General features: G+C 33.8%; 1 protein-coding gene and 2 long non-coding RNA genes across 3 annotated transcripts in view; 2 read left to right on the forward strand and 1 right to left on the reverse strand.

Annotated features, from left to right (window-relative positions):
* The window catches only part of LOC109537774 (D-beta-hydroxybutyrate dehydrogenase, mitochondrial), a 40,501-nt gene that overhangs the window by 9,085 nt on the left and 15,593 nt on the right, over positions 1-15,823 (reverse strand). The window contains exons 2-4 of the mRNA XM_048667572.1: positions 9,507-9,830; positions 4,386-4,588; positions 2,216-2,408 (exon numbers count right to left, since the gene is read on the reverse strand). Coding sequence (XP_048523529.1) covers positions 2,216-2,408; positions 4,386-4,588; positions 9,507-9,830 — 720 coding nt within the window. The remainder of the gene's footprint in view (positions 1-2,215; positions 2,409-4,385; positions 4,589-9,506; positions 9,831-15,823) is intronic.
* LOC125504900 lies at positions 7-606 on the forward strand. The gene is made up of 2 exons (XR_007281786.1): positions 7-136; positions 355-606. It is a non-coding gene; the product is annotated as an uncharacterized LOC125504900 (long non-coding RNA).
* On the forward strand, positions 784-2,053 carry LOC109537775. Its single transcript, XR_002171968.2, has 2 exons — positions 784-1,169; positions 1,618-2,053. It is a non-coding gene; the product is annotated as an uncharacterized LOC109537775 (long non-coding RNA).

Raw genomic sequence — 15,823 nt, forward strand, 5'->3', positions numbered from 1 at the left:
ATGCCGATTTTATTCATTTCTGACGATATAATCTGTGATAAGTTGTATGATTTCGTGCCTCATGCTTCCTGCACATACTGGATTGTGATATGTTTTCCCATGTTCTCCAATACGTAATTTGTGAATATTTTGTTGGGTAAGTCGAAATCCCTTAGCTTATTATTCAGGTGGCATTTTCATCAAGAAACAAATAAATGCAAAAAAGGATATTTTTCTCATTAGAGCTAGTTCATAGCATCGGGTTGCTCACCGCTGAAACCGGTACTTAATACCTCTGTATTATATAGAATTACAGATTAATATTTAAACTGAAACCTCTGTTCAAAATGAATAATGATATTTTCATATTTTCAGATTATCTTTTTCCTTATCTGTTTTCATAAATCGTCAATAATCTGCGAAGATGGTAGCTGTTTATTGGTGTCTTGAAGGCTGTTAGAAAATGCACGGCTTCCTATCACAAAAGGCGTATGTTTTAAAGTTGTTCCTAAAAATGCTCCAAATATTTTTTTTATCTGTAAAAAGTATTTATATAAACAATAAACAACAAGTAATATATATAGTTATATGTATTTTTGTGTAGTTGTGTCATTTATCCCTATTATCAGCTGCCCCTTGCGGCACAATTAAAAATAAGCAAGTGTAGTGGGGTCATGATGCAGGTTTGTTTGAATTCTTTAATTCTCAGCCACCAGGGCGCGCCACTCTAGCGATACACTTTCTACAAGAGTAACAGTCGTTTCTATATAAGCCTTGTTCTATGGTCAAAACCAGAATCGCGTACAAGACGTTGCATGAGCTCCAAAACCATGAGTTTCTCTGCAAACGGGCGAATTCTAATCTTACTCTAATACACTAGACAACTCGTTTAGCCAGAGTCGCATACAAGACGTTGTATGAGCAGTTTCTCTGCAACGGGCGAAGGTTACTCAATTTTCATCCTTTTAAAACACTAGACAATTCGTCTAGCCATCAGTTAGTTAGCAATACCGATCTACAAAAGTGTAATTGTGGTCAGTAAGACATTCGGTAACCTTGCAGTGAATAGTGAGTATTCCCATGTGAGTGCATCCTGATAGAGCCAAAGGGTGCAACGGGGTACAAGGGCCGCGTGTTCCTCTACCCTTCACAACACGTAGCGCCAGCCAACCGCTGATGGAACGTTGAAGGTACCAACTAATTGTAAAGCAAATTTATACCCCCACGGGGTGCTCGGCATCGATCAAACCAAGTTGCAATTTAGTTAAGAATTTAGATTAGACAGTATTTCCATCATTGTTGAGACCGCCAGAGAGTGATAGAGGAATGAATGACCGTGCTTGATTAAATAGTTTTGAGTGTTGCCATTTAACATTTTTAATTACATGTGTTTAGCAGATCTCAGAGTTTTATTGTAGGAAGGATCAGCAAATCTCGAAAGGGGATCAAATTTAAACATTGATTCTCTTTCCCGCGTTGGGTTGATCTTTTGTGAAAGATCAACCGAGTGTTAGTGAACGAAATTACCTCCTCACTAAACAATCCTTATACTTTGCAATAAATTTAATTTGCATGAATGGATTATCAGATAATAAGTTAATGCATTTTAAATGAATTAAAATGCACATTATTTTTTAGGAAACGTGCTTAGCACTTTTTGGTCCAACTTCTACGCAAACATAGAACTTCCCCTTCTATTCTACATGAATACAAACAAGAAAAGTTATGAAAATAATGGAAGTCGCTCAAAACCCAATGTGCTGAAAGTAAAAGTAAAGTTATATTTTTTTGGATACGAAACATTAGAATCATGTATAAAGTATATTATGTATTATTCCAGCTGCGGTAATAACAGTAACTCACTTTGCTTTGCGAATTGCTTCAATTTATTAAACAGAATCGTAACTAGAATAATCTACTACTATTAAACCGTAAGTTTGTTATAAATTTCAACTGTAAAAATTTCACAAAATTGTTGTAGCTAGACATTAAATTTAATCTTTAGGACTTTCATGTTAGTGTTACGATGTTTTGAGGAAAAACCATATCAAATAAATTCGTTCATTATTAGGTATACTTGGAAAAAGCGCAAACTTTATATGTGATAAGGATTTACGTACCCAAGGAGTCTGACGGAAGAGTTTAAGAACCTATTTGATTTCAGTGCATTAAGTTAGGCCAGCAAGGTAATCAACAAAAGCGAATATAAGTGATTATTATTTATTATTGTACTTACTGGGGATTTGGAATACTTTTCCAAGCTCCTAATCGCTGTTTCGAAATATTTTTCGCCATATTCGAGCCGCTGTTCTTGACAGAGTTGCTTCCACATGTCCTTGGCTTGACTGAGGATGATTTGGTCTGATACCCAGGTATTTCCAGAAGTCAGTTCGCCTGGAGCCACCACCACAACATCAACACCACGAGATCTAAAAAAGGGCAAAAACTGATAACTTATTCGAAATGCTAACATAATTCACCAGTTATCATAGTTATTTCGAAAAGGTATCAGGTTAAATTTTTGTTTCAACGATGAAAGATATTTAAAGGTTGAAACGAGTATACGTTTTTTTGATAAAATGCTACAGCTGTGTGAATGAGGTAAGTATAGTAATTTATTTTCAAGGATTTCTAAGTGGTTTCAATTTTGCTTATTGCTTCCTGATAGCTCATATGGTCATACTTTGGCCAAATACATTTCATACGTACCTATCAGTAGTCAATTTAACTTTTGTATTAATTAATAAGAAAGTTTGATAGACATTTCATAATAGTATAACATTTTAAATTTATTTGAAAAAAACAAGGTATTTTACTTGACAGTTGGTTAATTTATCATATACAACCAAGTAGGTAATCGCAACTTAAATATCAATAACTTTTCTAACTTTGAAAGAAAATTGAGAACAGATATTCAACCTTCGTTATTTTTTCTATTTATCTAGTTTTATATGTGTTGACTACTTGTGCTGTTAGCTCTTTGCTTGGGAACAAAGAGTTTTGCCGTCAATTTCGGGAAAGTTTAATCTTATGCTAAAGCCCGCTTTAAATCTAGATGTTATTTGGACACGAGCTGATAACAATAATTAAAGCATTTTTTTTATTTAAAGAATTTGGAATCGCGTATTCCACTAATGTATTTTTATTACAACTCTGCAATTAATTTACATTTACAAACTATTAGAATTGCACCTCTAAATTATGAATCCCATAAAAATGAGCAGATAAAGTTTCCATGTTTGTTAGCTTTGCATCGCTAACATGTTTATGAAATCTAAATGTCTCAAGAGGTCTCAGCGTCGTCAAAATGACAGAAATATAATTTATCTGGACTTTCTATATTAAAACTTCCGGCCTAGCATGAAGACGCCCCAATTCTTTATCAACGTCTTGAACTTTAGCCTAGTCACTGGCTTAAAGCGAAAATCGTGATGCTAAGCACTATTGAAATTTCGCGTGTAAAAACATTGTATTAGTGGTTAACTCACGTTGGAGGTGACTTGCAGAACCATCGAGAGAGCTTGATTAAAATAATTGTGCAATAATATAATTAAATGTGCAACTTGTGAGTTTTCGTTCGCCTGCAGGTGTGCATAGAGTTAATTTTTCTTTTATATTTAGAAAGTATCTCATAATTTAGAGCAATTACAAACTGGAATACATCATGTAGTCGCTTACAGCACTAACTTTGTTTTAGATTGCTTAATTTCATCGAATTTCGGAATGAAGAGAGTTGACACATAAAATATGTGCCCAAATCATACGGGTGGATATATGGGAACTATATTTGAAAACATTAGGTATATTGTATTTAACTTTTGGTTGTCAAAAATAAAAGAGCAAATATATTTATAAACCGTAGGAAAATTTTTCTTTATGATACAACCTTGTTGATACAAAATAATCAATGGGGTGGGGTGCAATTAAACCTCGTCACGCCTCGTTAAGAAGTATGTCTCGCTAGCGGGTTCGGGGCTTGATTAAAACTCCTTTGATACTCTCAAAGTGACCAACGCCTCGATCTCTTATTTGAGTATTTCCCAACGCTATTTTTAAAATTCAAAGTAGCCATGTCATATTAGTGTCGTTATGTGATGTTAAAACCAACAATAGCTGCCAGAAAAGTTCAAATATATAGTCGAAAAATTGGCCAATTTTTGGGAATAAAATATATTAATCCAGTCTTAAACCCGCTATCCAAACATGCCTGGTAAGTGCCGAGGTTCAGCTGCATAACTCTCCTAACAAATCTTAATATGAATGTCTTTATCATCGAGTGACACGCAAACTATCAAAAAGAGAAAACATGATACGGTCATAAATGTTTTTTTACTTCATATCGGGCAAAAACATTAAACACAAATGTTTTTCAAATATAATTTGTATACGCTACCAGGCTTACTTACCTTAGCTCTTTCCTCAAACATTCAGCTTCTGACTCAATAGCTGCCAATAGACCACAATGAATTCCTCTGACTGGATCAGCTACTCTACATAATCCCGACGTCATATAAATGATCCTTCCCCGGGCTCTACGTACCAATGGCAGCATTATTTGGGTGACTCTTGTGGGTCCCAAGAAATTAATTTCCGTTGCTTTTTTAATGACCTACAAATAAGGTTATTTCAATTAAAATTTGAAAAATTTAGCAAAAGTTGTTCTTACTTGCAATAGTTTTATTTTCATTAAAATCACGTTAAAATACGAAAATGTTTGAAGTTTACTTTTCAAAAAATATTTAAGTTGCTTAGGATCCGCTAAAAAAATCGTATTAAAAATTAGTGTTTTAATGTGTGCACAAATGCTTGGTCTCTTGAGAATCTCTTGAAATCTTGGATTTTAAAAATACTTTACTTGTTTCAGTACAACAATATTTACACATGCAGGAAACGGCAAATTAATGTAAAAACTCACTTATAAAACTAATCGCCAACTCGTTCATATTTTAGGATAGTAGCTTTGTGAATAAAATCTTGCCTCACATGAATAAGGCAGGTTTCCGGTTCAACTTATGGATTATTGTACCAAATCGCTCTGAAAATCCTACTTATCCAGAAAACTTAGAAGATATTGAAAGATGTATTTTGAGCAAAACTTTTAATAATACTGATGACGCATTTTATGTACTCGTTTTCTATTTTTTCCGGCAATATCCTGAATGGTTAAAAAAGTTTTATGTATCAATTTTTATTAAAGCCATCTTAGAAATAGGGATTTAAGTGCTATTAAGTGTCTACTTTTATTCCTTTGCACAAAGAAACACAGTTCTTTCTACAGACTAAACTGATATACTTAGGTACTTCAAACAGAGAATCTAGTAATCGGTCTAGTTTAATATTTTTCTGTGTCAGTGAAAGCTCCGGTAGGCGGAGACTCACGGTTCCACAAAAAATGTCCGGTTATGGGAGGTGTCCCCATAATAGAGATGTATTTAATTAAGAATAAATATTTATTTTCAGCTTCTTTACTGTCTGCATATGTTTTATAACATTTTTCAACACAGAAACATAGAAACTTATTGTGCCGGTTTACTAACATAAAATACTATTGTGGCGCGTTTTTTGACATCTATATTGAAAATGGGTTTCAATGTTTTAAGATGTTGAATCATGCGATTTTATGAGTGAAGCATCGGGTACAGTCAACGTTTCTTCTGATTCGTCATCAACACTACTCATGGAAAGATCAGTTGTGGAAAGGGCGGTGGTATCAAGATGAAACGTTTCTTCTTCAGTCTGTACCATATGGTCCATGTTTACAAATTCTTCTGCTTGTTGATCACTTGCACTTAAGGATTTTGCATGACGCAGTAGTCCCGCTAATAATGAAAAAGGCAGTTCATCTTCTGAATTATAATCTCGTGTTATTTCTCCTTCTGTCTTCTTGAATCCAGCTTTTATAAAGCAATTTTTGACTGTTGCAGAATTAACTTTAGTCCATGCCGTTTTTATGAAATATAAAGCCTCTAATACATTCATGCACTTTGACAGCTTAGACGTAGACTTGGAAGAGTCAATTTTAGTTAACACATGTTATAGAATAAGATCTCTCTAAGAAAATTTGAAGTTCTTAATGATGATTTGGTTCAAGAGGACAAATGGAAGTGGTGTTTTCACCACTTCTTCGGGGCAAAAATATAAGTTTCACATTATTCAATTTCACCTCATGAGGATGGCATCCTGCTTTATCTAGAAATAAGAGCACTCTTCTTTTCTGAATCCCCATTTTTCGATCGAACTGAAACAACCATTCTGACAAAATATCTTGGCTCATCCACGCTTTCGTGTTTGATTTCCAAATTGCTGGCAAATCTTGGATGGCAATATTTTTCAAAACACGAGAGTCCTTTTCATCAGACATCGATGCGCAAAACAAAATGGTGAATCTTTCTTTAGGGAACTTACCGCCGGTGCATAAAGTTTTGTCCGGTAATGCACGAATGAAAAGTCCGGTCTCATCTGCGTTGAAAACGTCCTCCGGCTTGTAGCCAAGCAACATAGAAGAAAGGTTTGCCTTAAATTGTTCTACCTTTTGTTGATCTCCATGTGTCCCTTCACCCGAGACGCACTTAAAACTAATGTTATGTCGTGTTCGCCACTTTTACAACCACCCGTCCGATGCATTGAAGTTTGTGTAACCCGATTGCTTGGCAATATCTTTTGCCTTTCTTTCACCAATGGACCAGAGATAGGAATGTTATACTTACGAGCCTTTGCAAACCACTCTAAACAGTTTTTATACATGTCAAGATCATCACTTTTTAGAAAACTCCTCTTTTGTCCTACATTGTCACCACACTGCCATTTTGCTCTAATATCTTCTTTTTTTAGTTATAGTTCTAGAACGGTAACTGTTTCTTTATATAAACTATTTACTATTTTCATTTTTTCTTTTAAGGAAAGCATTTCTACATGTGCTCGAAACTTAATGGCACTATCCTCGATGAATACTTCTTCCACTGCTACGTCGCAATCTGCATCTCTACTTCTCTGATCATAAAGTTTAAAGCAGGCTAACACCTTATCTGAGTCATTGTTAAAGACATCATATTTAGTGGTAGATAATAGTAATTTATCAAGGTTCTTCTCTCACTAACCGATAGATAGTGCCTAGAAACATCCATATATTATCTATACTTGCTATGAGCCAGCACAGTCACTCCTTTCTTGACTAGGTCATGTTTCCTCGAACGTATATAAACTTTCTTGCAATGCATTCAATGCATGTGTCGTTGCCATTGAATCTGCCCTAATCCAAAATTGCGAAACAAATGTGGTTAAGAGAACCCACAGCATAAATTAACTTGCTATCGATGTCTCATTTATCACGAAGAACAGAATTCCCCCAAAATTGAACATTGTTTCAATTAAACGAGCAGCGGTTTTTGCCGTACGAACAGAATGGCTTCCATTTTGCCACAGCGCGACTGCACATTAAACCAAACTTCAGATAAATTTCACTTTAGCGCGACATTTGCGCGAATGCTTTTAAAAATGTTGCTTTATTTTGAACTTCATGCATTAGTCTACAAGTTTGGCCTACATTAGTCTTGGCCTTTTGAGGCCCATACTTCAGACAGAGCATATTATTCTCTATCGCAAAGTTTCTAAACTCCATTATAGGTGTAATTAAAAGTTTTTCTGTTTAGGAAAGATATAGATGGACGCCTTTCATTGCACGGTGTAAGTGGAGATTATTGATTGTTTACACCCTACTGTAATAAGTTGGAAGACAATTAGGATTAATTATTTTATTCCCGACGTTGTTCTTTTTGATTCTGTTTGTTTTCGGTCTGTTGACACAACGTTTTGTAATTAATTCAGTGGGTATACTTTGAATGTTTCCAACTTTTCTCGCTACTGGGTGATTTTTAAATGGAAGTAGGTATATGAAAACTGAGAAAGAAGTACAAAATTCACTTCCAAGCATTAAATAGAACTCATCTTTCCTGGGTCTTAGTCAAAGTGTGAAGTAAAAATTTTCCTGACTGCGTGTACTTGTTATGATTTTTTTACCTTTCCTGGGTCTCAGTCAAAGTGTGAAGTAAAAAATTTTGAACAGTACGTTTATTTCATTACGTTTCGGCGATGTTATAAATGTTTACATCACACTTTGACTGAGACTCAGGAACTAAGAAAATCGTAACAAGTACACGGGGTCAGGAAAATAAATCAGAAATTAAATAGAACTACTGCCCAACAAATCTGAGACTGTCACTAAAATAGTGAAGAACCTCAAGCTTGAACTGCTAAAAATCATTATCTTAGTCTTTCAAATCCAACAATATTTGACCAAAATGGTAACACTCTAACCAAACATTATGAATTGTGTATGTTGTATATCTTCCCCTCTTTTAGCGACTTGTAAAAACAGCAAAAGCAAATATAAGTATAAGCTATAAGGGACGCCTACGTGAAATACCAACTGACTGTATTTTGATGTATTGAACCAAAAATTTATCGTTTCAGTTTGCCGCTGTGCGGAAATGAGTTCTTGTCATATATTTTTTTATTACGATTGATTTACTAACAAATTGAATGTAATTTCGAGGGTTGTTTGATAAGTCAGTGACTTTTTGAAATTCTCGCGCAGTAACTTCAAATCCAACACCACTCACGTCAACTGTCGTCTGTTTTTTGTATTTTGAACGAAGGATCTATTTTCTATTATTGAGTTTGAACCTCACTCAATACCAAAATTGTTGATAAAAATCTAATTTGAATCCCCAATCTCATAGTCCAAGTATGGCAATAAAACTTAGGAGTTTTAAATAATGTGTTTTCATGACATCGATTTATTTTGAAGTAAACTCTAAGTATGGTAAACCATACTTTTTTAAGTACTTGGTAATACAATGAATACCCACTTGAAACGAATACTTACTTGTTCCTTTTTGTTACGAAGTTAGTAACATGAAGTTTGCCGCAAATGTAAAAGCTTGGTCACACGGTGACAGTAATGTAATGACATATATTATTATATTCATGTCGTGACGTGAATGCCGAAACAATGTCAATGTCTGAACAGTTGAATCTCATAGTGTCGTATATCAAACGATTTTGAAATGCAACACCTTGACACTGAATGGTGTCACGGCATTAACGACTTATTAATGTCACGAGATTAATATCACTGCGTGAACGAGCTTTTAAACATAACTCCTTCAAATTTTGGCGCAATATTACTGTACTATATTTAATTAATTAACTATATTTAATTAATTAAATATTGTAAGATTGAAATTGAAAAGTACGTTTAGTAATATCCCTACATCGAAGTTTCATATCACAAATGCGCGCTATCCTCTAAATCATCATAAGCTACGCGTTCTGTACTTGACTATACTTTTCAATGAAGCATGCTAAAGAATAGGGAATGCCCAGTGTCAGACTGACAAATATATATAATTTCTTGACACCTTAAAACGAACTCACAAAAAAAAACTCATATTTTAAATGGCTGATAATGAGGTATTACACTAATGCGTATTTGTCTGTGAAATAATTATAAACTTTTCCTAAACTACCTGTAATGGAATCCATTCGATTTCTCCTAAAGCCACCCAAGAAGCGGCGTTAACAACGGCCCATAATCCATGAGCGCCATCAGGAAGATGTTCAACGACGCTCAAAGAGGCTGCCAATATTTGAGTTTCATTTGTGACATCTAGTTGTAATACGTGCATTCTGGCTGAGCAAATTTCCTTCAATTCCTCCGCCAAGGGGTTGTCGCTCAAGGTCTGGAATCCTGCAAATACTGTAAAGCCCTGTTCGTCCAGATGGCGAGCGAGGGCGCTTCCAATGCGAGAATCGCATCCTGTTATTAAAACCGCTTTTCCTGCTGCCGTTATCTGGAATCAAGCAATACATCTATTAAACTTCCTATATTAAAAGGAAAATCTAAGAAAATGATTTTGTAGAGAGAGCATGGAAGCCGGCAAATCAACTTATCAAAAATTACTTGTTGGTGTTGTCTTTAAAATTCTTAGAAATAGAAAAAGGGAAATAATTCAAGCAAAAAGTAGAGTTTTTATGACTAGTATCTTCGGAACTAGAGCAGTTGCGAAGAAGGTCAAATGGACCAAGAATTGTAGTTTCGAATGCTCTACTCGAAGCCAATTTCATGTTTCTAAAATTTAAAATCTGTCCAGAGATATTTGGGAAAAACCCATTTATGGTAGTAAATGTATGATATTTTTAAATTGGTCCTAGTTCCGTTGATATTAATTTGACAGGAAAACATTAAATAAAAAACTTATAGGAAATTGAATTCCAAACAAAATGGCATAAAACACTTCTCCAAAATAATTGTAATTTTTGACATATGACACAAATTTGAGTTTTTCTAAATGACAACCATACTTGATTATTGCTTTACCGAATAGAGCATTTTATTATAATTTTCGTGATATATCACATCATTATGTTTTTTTGAAAATAAAGTGTCTGCGAACAATTTATACTTTTTCAATTTAGTTGATCGAAGTTATCCATGGAAAATAGTTTACGACGTACAGCTTTGTTTCCATAGTAACAAATAATAATTCTATATTCTATAAATACTTCAGTATTTATTTTGACAACTACGTTAAAGTTGTTGTTTATTATAATAGTCAAATCATACCAATAATAATTAAAATTTAATTTTATTTGATTTTTTATTTTATTCTAAAACATCCTCAAAAGGTCCACCATTATTATCAATGCAGACATTGCAACAGTTAAAAACTGCCTAAGTTGCTTTTCTTGCGGACCGACCATCAATATTTTCAATTGCTCTAACAACAGCCTCTTTAAGTGCATTTAAATTGGAATATTTGTTTATACTAACGAAATAAAAAAAATGAATATAAAACGCATCAAAATGTAACACTCCCTGCGCCCACCCCCTCTGTAACCGCCACTGATTTGCTCATCGATGCGTAATGAAGCGCTATTGTTCTGGATCCGCTGAACCGAGGCCCGCCTTGGGATCCGAATCTTTAAGAAGATCCGGATCCAAAGATCTGGATCTTTGAAATGACCCGACTTGCCCACCACTTCTTGCAACTGAACTTAACTTTTTACGAAATATAACTGCTCTTCACTTTCCTCCCACATCATGCCCTTCTGGCGAGGCCAATGGGCTGCTTTTTTATGACTGAGGTCTACATTAAAGCAAAGGGCGCTTCACAAAACCCTTAAAGTAGACATATATAAATTCGAATGTGGTCGTTGTCTTGAGCCTCGTTTGGTACTTATCCACACCAGGCGAATAATGGGCGTTTAGCATGTCAAGTAGCAAGGGAGACGGAACGCAGGTACCGAGAAATTTATGGTTTTGCCAGTGCATTGAACTCAAATTATAATAATCTAAAAATACTATAAAAATTTAATTCATATTTCAACACGATTGCCGATTTCAACAATTGATACAATTACAAACATAAATACTGTATATCGCACACACAGGACTAGTCGGGATGAATGGGCCAAACTCTCTATCTCAATGTTTGTAGAGGTTGCACGCACCCATATGATACAAAGTGGGTACCTTAATGTCATCTGGGGTGTAAGCTTGGGGTTTCAGCTAACTTACTCTAAATTTGACTTTTGAATTTAATACTGTTCCTTTGATTTAGGTTGATCTGTAAACATGAGTTATTGCATTTTTGAAACAATTAGCAAATATCAAACAATAAGATATATGGGTTTTTTTCGTAAAGGTTCTCATACTCATTCTTCATATACACCAACCTATCAATTTTAGAATTTTTGATTATAAAAATATCCGACTTGATCATAGGAATGATAATTTATAGTTTATTTGCAAATAAAATATTGACGATAAATTTTATTGAAAATTAGTATATACTTTCCTGACTGTGTTTCAATTCCAAATCAAAATTAATTCCTGGGTTTCAGTCATTTATTGTCTCCATTTATCAATTAAAATACGTTTCGGTGAATTTTTCCACCATCATCAGTTTTTATGTGTAGCGTTTTTGCTGCTTTAAGCCTTGGCATACATTTTGGCTGCATTTATGTAAGCCTTGGCTTACATAAAAATGTATGCCAAGGCTTAAAGCAACAACAACGCTACACATAAAAACTGATGATGGTGGAAAAATACACCGAAACGTATTTTAATTGATGAATAGAGACAATAAATGACTGAAACCCAGGAATTAATTTTGATTTGGAATTGAAAATTAGTTAGTTAAACTGGAATTTTATATACTGAAAAAGACAAACACGTTATCCTGTTAAACGGTTTTGCTCCAAATAACCGATATTATAGTGACTGATTATTCCATTCATCTATGTATATTGATTATTCTAAATTGATGACGAAATGAATGAGGATAGTAACGAAAATTGCACGAAGTTGTTATATATTTTTATCAGTATACTACCAGGATTTCCTCTTTTTCCTCAACTTATTTCGATTTACAACAATTTTGTTACACACCTTAATTTTCTGGAATGTTTGCCTTTGCAATACGATTCACACTTTTTATTGAATGTATGATTTTACTCTGTAAATCATAGCGGAATTTCTTAGCTTTCCTGGGAAAACAGGTAGCGTATACTTGCAATATGGCTTCGCCCTGACCCAACCGAAACAATGGCTCGTTTTCATTTTGTCAAGACACTGAAACTTGCTTGTTCAATTATCGTTTATGGCCACCTCATACTGAACTAGCAGTATTGAGCTGCCTTCTATAATAATTGTATCTTTAGAACCCGGACGGGATTAGAGCTGTAACATAAATTCAGGTCGCAGCTTCCTACGTTTAGAGCAGCATGGCAAAATCTGTTCTAATTACGTACGTTCATGGGCTTCTCCCTGTTTCGCATAGATGAATATAGCTGTAATTACTTTTTAATAATATAAGTGCAATAATAGGTTGTACTTTTAACTTTTCTGAGTGGAAGTTAAATTTTTTTAAAATTAATGAATAAATTGGAAATGTATTCTAAATTGAAATGGTTCTATTAATCAATATATATAATTCATATCATATAATAAGAGTTTTCAATCTGATTTGAAATTTTAAAATCTAAAACTATATAATCATATTCTTATTTTTCTAGTGAATACATTTTTTAATATTACTACAATGCGGCGTCGAGAAAAAAGTCAATTTGGAACCCATTCAAAACGAAGTTAGTTTCTTCAGAAACTGAAATAGAATAATTCAAAGCTCATGGTCATTTTAATTGATTATAAAACATCCAATTACTTAGTAATGTAATAAGTAAACAAAAATAGTATATTGAAAAATAGGAAAGATGCGATCTAAATATATATATAGTAATTCATGAAATGAAGTGACGATCACAAAATATACTGAAACATTTTGCGTAGTACATTGGCGTCATTCACCGGGCGGGTTGTAGGGGTGGAATACTGGAACCTTTCCCCATTGTTAAGTTGATAAATTATTTTCAATCGTTACATAAACTTACAGAGTAAAACTTAAGTAAATACAGTTGAAAGCTTTCCTGGCAGCTTAAAATTTTATGATTCAAAAGCACAGTTTATGTAGTGCATCAAGCACGGGATTGTTGTTCGAAAAAGTAATGCGTGCTCAAATGTGCTACATATTTTTAGATACATTTAATTTTTTACTAATACCCTTTTTTATGTTAAGCTGTTGACGGGTTTTTGCATGACAAATTTAATATGGAAAAGCAAAATGATGAATTATGACACCTGGAAATTATACTCGTAAATTTCTATTAGAGCATTTCACTAACTCATTATAGTTTCAGAACTTTTAAATTAATGCATTATGGCATTAAGCGTTTTACATAATATGTGACAACAGATAATGTATTAAAAAATAAACGGAATAATTTTTCTCAAACTTTTTCTCATTTCCCTAATGAACAATTGCGCAAGTTTAGCGACAATTTTAAGTCACTATTTATTTGTTAAGAACAATAACTTAGAACGCATCTAGTTTAGACTTATTATAATATAAGCAGGAGTGAAAAACTAAGTTTGAAAAGAGGTTTGTTTACACATTTTGTTCAATCATTCTTCATACATTCGATCTTAATAATAAATTACATGTAAGGAAGACGAGCGAAACCCAATTTCTCGTTCGTTTTTGTTACATACAGCAGCTAACTATCTGGATTGGACTACTGCTGAAAAAGCACAATATCAAAATCGTGCTCAACACGACATAAGCAACTAAACAGAACCTGAGGACCGCTAAAGACAAAAGAGATGATTGTGTAGCAGGATCTGAGTCTGCAGGATTTTATGCTGCCGCGGTTTTAGCTACATTGGTACAAGCAAATAACAAAAAAACGATGTTTTGGACCAAATACATCAGTGCATATCAATGCTTTTTCTAGAAGTTTTAGACGTTTTTAAATACCCAGATAACTTCAATAGAGAAAGTGGCTTCGACAATAAAGAAACGATTAGTCGTCTCTTAAACCAGAAGTACAGAGCAAGAAGCATTGCGTATTTTTTGATCCATCGTTTTCTGCAGACGCATGCTTGTATAAATATAACAGCAGAACCAATTGACGAACCAGATTGGGACCGCAGAAAATTTTACAAGTGTAAAGAATTTCCTTTGAAGATTAACCAAACAAGGATCATAGATAACCATCATCATATCATAGATAACCACAAGCTTAATCGATAATAAAAGGCTTGATATCCCTTTTCCTAGCAGTGAAAGAACATTAGAATTCGTCAACTAACAGTTTAGCTTTTAATTGAAAATTGTTAAAAAATTAGACTAATTACTTCTCTAAGTGCATGTTGTTTTGGAACTTCTTAAAGTTGATTGGGATATAAAATTCCGCCTATGTGAAGAAATTATGGCCAAATGTGGGAATAACAATTTATCGTATGAATAACGTTTTATTTAAATGGCTCTGTTAAAATACATATTTTACTACTTTATTTCTCTGAAATTCTACACATAATACACAAAAGCAAATACATATACAACATACACCATATCCCCAAGAAGCAATGTGGGTTGGTCTAATCAATAACCGAATTTGTTGAGCTCATTAGCGAAAATGTTACATTTTCCGCTGATTTCCTTCTTTTTAAATTTAACCCTGAGCCATCAGTTAGTCTTCCGAATGGAAATATTCCCTCATTAAAGAATATTATCTGAGCTAGATGGTGCATGGTTTAAATGATCGAACACACTTGAACTTAATTTCTTCAAATCGCTGGACAGCTCGACGATGTTTTGTTCAATAACCACCACGGTCACCGGTTATCAACCAAAGAAAATTTATATCAAAAAGACCCAAAAACGTTGTGGCCGGTTAAGAAAATAATGAGCCCGTTTCCTATCAAAACGGAATGAGAAGATCCAAATTTGTTTAAATTTCCGAATGCCGCTTTTAATTTATTCTTTTACTTAAAACAGTTGAAACAAAATTTTGAAATCCAAATGAAAATTGTGTACCAAAAGCGTCCAAAGAAATAAAAACGTGAAGAAGTAATTCTTATAAAATTTGCTATTGGTGAAAAAAAATTAATGTCGATATCAAGATCTTCCTTGCATGTGAATATTTAATTCGAGCAAGCTTTAAACTTAATACATATTAATAATAGTTGTCATTTTAAAACTACTCTTTTCCATAGTGCGAGTTCATATAAAACATTGTCAGCAGATAATGTTCTCGATTGAAAAGATTGTTCTTGTTTAAGAATTTTTGATGAAACAAATATTCATTTTTAGTGTCGCAGTTATTAACACTAAAGCCTGTGTCCCATGCATTCGTTTGGACGATGGTACGATGGTACGAAAGTGTTTCTATTGTCGTCCGTCGTCGTACGAAGTGACAAATCTTCAACCAATAGAAACACTTT

This window comes from Dendroctonus ponderosae, unplaced genomic scaffold (genome assembly GCF_020466585.1).
Source record: "Dendroctonus ponderosae isolate FM_Combo_2020 unplaced genomic scaffold, Dpon_F_20191213v2 Dpon_F_20191213_1, whole genome shotgun sequence".
Classification (NCBI taxonomy): Eukaryota; Metazoa; Arthropoda; class Insecta; order Coleoptera; family Curculionidae; genus Dendroctonus; species Dendroctonus ponderosae.